The 6,338-nt window shown below is 39.1% G+C and overlaps 1 protein-coding gene across 1 annotated transcript; it reads left to right on the forward strand.

Annotated features, from left to right (window-relative positions):
* Nucleotides 1–280: 280 nt before the first annotated feature.
* Nucleotides 281–6,130, forward strand: LOC139479662 (ATP synthase subunit delta, mitochondrial-like). Its single transcript, XM_071262503.1, has 4 exons — nucleotides 281–433; nucleotides 3,054–3,207; nucleotides 4,560–4,648; nucleotides 5,880–6,130. Exons 1-4 carry the CDS (start codon nucleotides 302–304, stop codon nucleotides 6,000–6,002), a joined length of 498 nt encoding a protein of 165 aa, XP_071118604.1. The 5' UTR covers nucleotides 281–301; the 3' UTR covers nucleotides 6,003–6,130.
* The last annotated feature ends 208 nt before the right edge of the window (nucleotides 6,131–6,338 follow it).

Genomic DNA, 6,338 nt, shown 5'->3' on the forward strand with positions numbered 1-6,338 from the left:
CAATGGCATATGGCTTCCACGGAGAAAATTCCAGTTTTCCTATTTAATTACAACCCCGGCATACATAATGCATTATAACTTGTGCTTAGGTATCATGATGTGAAATGATTTGAAGGCATAATTTTGGGTGAATACGGCTATGGAAATGTCTTGTATGAAAAACGAGATTAAATAATAATAAAAAAGTTCGACAACATGACTCGAACCTGCGTGATGTCTTTGGCAATACCAATTATGATGTCGGCAATAATACAATAGAGTTATCTCCCCTGCACCCACGGTCGCCATATTTGTAAGAACCATGGCAGTGTTCATCCGTCAGATAACTCGTGCTCCTGTCTTGTTGCAGCAGTTCGCGAGATTAGCAGCGACACAAAATGTCAGCAAGAGGGGTTACGCTGATATGGCATTCACTATGGCGTCGCCATCAGATGTAAGTCAATGTATCACCGCTTTAAGAAATTACCGGTATCACGAAAATAAACGCACTTGCCAGACATTTCAAGGGCAAATAGGATTGTTCGTTCCTTGGGATTATCGGTGAGACATTGGCCTTCATTGGGCCTGTGAAGTATGTCATACGTATCGATGCCAGAATATGTGTTGAATTTTTCATCTGGAATAAGGTTTGATATGGTGGCCGCACCAGGCCCGATACTGATCATACAGAGACTGGTGAAAGCAACACCATTCACTATGTTCACTTCCATGTTCAAGCCTTCCTCGACTATTTGTATGATTTAGTGGATTGTTTTCCTAGGTCTTATGAAGAAGTTCACAGGTCTTATGAAGAAGTTCACTGTATCAGTTGTTCATTTCTCATTTTTATTTATTTTCCACATGTTCTATGTTCTTGTCTTGCAAGAATGACCCCAAAAATAAATGCTCTGAACTTACATCTAAAATTTTCAAAAGAGTCCCATATTTGGTTCATTAAAATGTCAGTCTGCATCCTACAGCAGATTATGGCTAATACGACAGCAAAACGGCACTGATTGCTGAAAACATAGTCTCAGTCAGAGGGTAAATGGCTGCCATTGTAAGGTGAAATCATAACCTTACTTTATTGGTTACCATGGTTTCTAAACACAAAAAATTAATAAAACCAAACACAGATTCACCTGCAAACACAAATAATTGTGACTTTTAATCAATGTTATTAGACATTAGCCTCTACTCCAATTTACTTGTCAACACTGATTGTGAGGCGTAACTAAACCTGATGTGAAAACATTACACACTTTGCAGGTTTAAGTTAAGTAACTAAAAATGTCAAGCTGAAATTATATATAAGATGCATGACAGGGTGCTGTCAGATCACGTTTCTTCACAATGTATCAATGTGTTGCTTTCGAAAAGACAGTAAGAAAGAATAAACATGCTGTATCCTGCAATTAATGCAACCACTGTACAAATCATGCTGTGGCACTGGACTTTCTGTAGCATGATATAGAGAACTTATCAGAAACAAAGAAGACTTCCCCTTCTTCTGCGTTAAATGCATATGTGACACCAGAGTTAGAAATTGGCACTGGTCTGTAGTCCTTGCCAAACTGCCCAATAGTTGACATGGTTAAGGTATCATAAGGACTAGTAGAAATAAGCCATTTTCAATGGTTTTGCTATTTGTTATCATTATAAGGACTAGTGGACTAAAAATGTTAGTTTCTACTGCTGATGTCCTGTTATTAAGACGTGATCGCCGACTTGAACTTTGTCAGCTACCAATCTGGTGTCATTATATGATACTACACAAAGCAATATTAATTTAAAAATATATATATACTCCTACATAAATCAATATCAATAAACCATGAAGAAATCGTTATTGTCTTTATTATAAATCACTAGCCATTTTCGCCTGATGAAATTGGTTTTAGTCTGCCATTTTAGCCTGCACCCCTTTCAGCCACTTACCTGAAGCCCAAGTTTAGTACTATAAGTAGAATTTCTATCAGCCATGGTAAGGTTAATGCATGATGGCCCACATAGTAAAATCTTGTGAAAAATAAGCATATTGACAGGCTCATAGAATCAAGATTGATGAAAACAGACAAAACTCCCCATCCGCACAAATTATAAGATGGCATAAGTTCATGACGTTGCAATACGTGAAGCGCATTCTCCAGAACATGCTGAAGCAGGATAGTGGATAGTCCTATTGGTTATCCATGTTCATTTTTTTTAAAGGTAATTTAGGCATCGCCATTAATCTGAACACTGTAAAGTCTGTATGACAAAGTTGTATGTTTGAGTGACATCCATTCATATCCATGGAAAAACATCAATGGGTTATGGAAGATGTATGTCATAATTCACTTCATTAAGATCAGATTTTAGCGGTAGCAATAACTGAGATCTGATTTAAATGAGATTGGTCATAATTGAATGTCTTCTGGCATGTCGAAGGGAAAGTGGGTATTCATCTCCAAAACCTGGTGCAGTTTCATAATAGTGACTGTCCTTTTCCATAAGTTGACATGTCACACTTCTTTTGTGGTTCACACAAATTGCATACTCCTAGACTCAAAACAATGCATGGTGTCTTTTTGTTTAATCATCTTTGAACATGAATACTCATTGATGTTAATTTTCTAGAGGGAGCACAAGTGGTCACATCGTATAAGGTGTTGCTATTCGCTATGTTTAGTTTCATCCTTTAGCAGCGTAGGTTTGGCATAAATCAATGACTGTTGTTTGAACCGTAGATTTGCTCTGGTTATTCTTCCAAGTTTGTCAGCGCTATATTCAAGCTCTTGGGTTTCACCAAAGTGGTAAACATCTAGGACTTGCATCATTTCAGGCTTTCCTCACACATCAAGCAGTGAAATATGTTCAACTTCAAGGAGAAAAAAAATACACTTGTTCACTATTTCATTTTTGTATAACAAGTTCTTCGGGCCCCGTTCCACAAAGTGATCGTAGCACTAGGATAGTCGTAAGTCTATGTTAACGAATGGGAGTTGCAATCGCCTTAATGCTACAATCTCTTTGTGGAACAGGGCCCTGGTGAAGTGAGTGAGTGAATGAAGTTGACCATGTTGCTGTTGCAGATTTACTACAACGAGGCCAAGGTGAAGCAGGTGGATGTCCCCGCACTGAGTGGAAGTTTTGGCATCCTGCCAGATCATGTCCCTTCTCTAGCTGTCCTCAAGCCAGGCGTTGTCACAGTCTACGAGGAGGATGGGTCCACAAAGAAAGTTTTCGGTAACAATTGGCCGGTTTTACCATGCATTTTGACTTGATCAGTTGATGGCTCAATTATCATGATTATTGGGAAAATTTTATCCAACCACTATTTAATTTTTATATTCTATGTAGTCTTTGAAAAGCCATTCCCAACATGTTAGAGTTCAGATAATTTTATGTTGTGTTTACAGATTTGTTGACTGATTGAAAAATGTGTTTATTTAAACACTTTTGTTTGTAAAACTTTCATTTTTCAATATTTATTTTTTTTAGGAAATTAAGGTCTGGTCAACTCTGAAAAAATATATATTGCTTTCAATCTTACTTTATGACCTTGCTTTTGGCACAAAGCGATACAGTTAAACACTGTTGTGTCAAGCGATTCGCTGTGCAGAGTTGCGTCCCTTGGGTACGCCAGAAACCTATGATTGTGGGTTCGAATCCCGGTGGGCCCCGATAATGTTTCTAGGTTTGTCAGCACCATACCCATGCTCATGGATTTCACCGAAGTGGTAAACGTCAGAGACCTGCGTCACTTCGGGCTTTCCTCCCACATTAAGCTGACACGCCGCGATATAACTGGAATACTGTTAAAAGCGGTGTTAAACCAAACTCACTCACTCACTGTTGTGTCAAATTTATGGTCGTCTCGAAGTAAAAGCTTGGTCCCTGCATATTAATTCTTTTATTCATCTTTTTCGGTTGTGTCGAACCTCGTATAACTAGAAGTATTTACATAGGCCCCTTCAACTTTGACACAATGGTGTTTGACTGCAGTTGTAAAAATACCTTAGCATCAAGGACACCACCCATGTCAGTTGGATGGTAACAATACAGTCTTGTGATTGTAGCCACTTGTTCCAGAAACTTAACTTTGGTTCAGATCCCAGATTTGTCATTAGGATTCTTGCTCTGTGAGCATCATACATTTGCACATGGGTTTCATCAAAGTAGGGGGGGCATAGGAGGCGCCGCGATGCGCTGTGCAGAGTTGCGTCCCTTGGGCACGCCAGAAACCTATGATTGTGGGTTCGAATCCCGATTCGCCCCGATGATGTTTCTAGGTTTGTCAGCACCATACCCGTGCCCGTGGGTTTCACCGAAGTGGTAAACGTCAGAGACCTGCATCACTTCGGGCTTTCCTCCCACATTAAGCTGACACGCCACGATATAACTGGAATACTGTTAAAAGGGGCGTTAAACCAAACTTACTCACTCACTCATCAAAGTAGGAAACCAACATGTGCCATGTTGCACTTTCCTCCCAGATTAAACTGACACACTGTGATAGGACAGGGATTTATCTAGAACTCCGAACTAAGTGCCCTTTGAAGGCAAATTGGGTAAAAATCGTAACATTCATGTTTCAGTGAGCAGTGGGTCAATCACGATCAATGAGGATTCCTCAGTGCAGGTCTTAGCAGAAGAGGCTCACCCAGTAGACAGGCTTGACGCATCCGTAAGTTGACAGGATTAGACTGGTCATGGAGTCCTGCGTTTGTTATGACATGTAAAAATATGGATAAATATCACAGTCTCGTTTAAACCATTGACACAAAGGAAATGTATGTCTATATATTGTCTCCTGTTTGTGTACAATAATGAAATGAACTTGTTCCTTATTTACCCTTGCTCTACTGTTTTTCAATGAATTGAAAAAATACTGAATTTAAATTTTATATGTAGATCTCGAACATCAACAATATGTCTATAGCCCAAAAAAGCAACAGAATACGTCAAGGGACACATGTGACTAAAGGAAATTATTATTATTATTATTGCATGGAGAATCTTGCCCTTTAGATTTCCCGACTAGTTCAACATCTGACATCAGCATAAGTATGTAGAGTTGTTTACAAGTTTGTGAAAGAAAAAAACAATTTTTATCTTTGTGATTATGCAAAAGTCAGATTAGTAAACATGGGTTTATGTCTTCAAAAGGGAACTACATGTATCTTATTCATTTAAAGTACTTTTGTTCTGTATATTCTCTTATAGTGTATTTCCCCAGTGTTGTTGTTGTTGGTTTGTTGTTTTACACCGCACTCAGCAATATTCCAGCTATATGGCGGTGGTCTGTAAATAATCGAGTCTGGACCAGACAATTCAGTGATTGCTATCATGAGCATCGAATTCACGCAGTTGGGATCGATGACATGCTTCAACCAAGTCAGCGAGCCTGATTTCCCCAGTGAAGATCGGGATTACAATTGATCTTCAGCAACCCATGCTTGTCGTAAGAGGCAACTAATGGGATCAGACTCAATGACTTGAGTGATGCATGTCATGTTATTCATATTGCGTAGATTGATGCTCATGATGTCAATCTCTTGATTGGCTGGACCAGACTCCATTTTGTACCGACCACGGTCATATAGCAGGAATATTGCTGAGTGTGTCATTAAACAACAAATATCTTATACCAGGTGGTAGTCTATTCAAATAGAAGTCAGACTTTTTTCTGATTGATTCTCAGTTTATTAGCATCCTACTCATGCTTGTGGGTTTCACCAAAGTGGTAAACGTCTAAGACTTGCATCACTTCAGACTTTCCTACCACATTAAGCTGACTTGATCATGTTGATGTAACAGGAATACTGTTTTATGTGGCGATGAACTCCTAGAACTCTTTATCATAGAATTGTTTGCATTAGGATCACTTGTAAATTTTTGACTGAATCCATTTTCAGACTATTCGAGATGGTCTATCCAAAGCACAGCAGGACTTCAATTCGGCTACTTCTGACAAAGCAAAGGCTGAAGCCCAGATTTCTTTAGAGTGCTATGAAGCCCTGTCGAAGGCCCTTGAGTAGACCATAGACTTGTTATTATCATCAAATTCTACCGTGAATAGCTGCAACAGCTGTGTGTCACCGTAACATATTCTGGATGAATGTTTGCCATATTCTGTGTATAATAGAATAAATTTCTTGTTAAAATGTGTTAAGTCTGGTGTGTTTGTTTCATGATTGGTCAGATTGAGTCTCAGCTTAGAGAGCTAGACCCCCACAGGGATTCTAGGGTAGATTTTGGTCCTCCGTACCTAATGCTTGCTTCAATAGAGGACTGTATGTGAGATCTACAATGCGAGATCTGGGGCTCACTCCACAAAGCGATCTTGGCACTATGACTGTCGTAAGCTTATGTTG

The sequence above is a fragment of the Haliotis cracherodii genome, unplaced genomic scaffold (genome assembly GCF_022045235.1).
Source record: "Haliotis cracherodii isolate W230 unplaced genomic scaffold, xgHalCrac1.p SCAF_4, whole genome shotgun sequence".
NCBI classification, from domain to species: Eukaryota; Metazoa; Mollusca; class Gastropoda; order Lepetellida; family Haliotidae; genus Haliotis; species Haliotis cracherodii.

Bases quoted from the DNA above. Each gene is read 5' to 3' on its own strand.
- LOC139479662 (XM_071262503.1), top strand. From the start codon at position 302: ATGGCAGTGTTCATCCGTCAGATAACTCGTGCTCCTGTCTTGTTGCAG. The intron at 434-3,053 runs GTAAGTCAATGT...TTGCTGTTGCAG, and splicing joins CTATGGCGTCGCCATCAGAT to ATTTACTACAACGAGGCCAA. The intron at 3,208-4,559 runs GTAACAATTGGC...TTCATGTTTCAG, and splicing joins GTCCACAAAGAAAGTTTTCG to TGAGCAGTGGGTCAATCACG.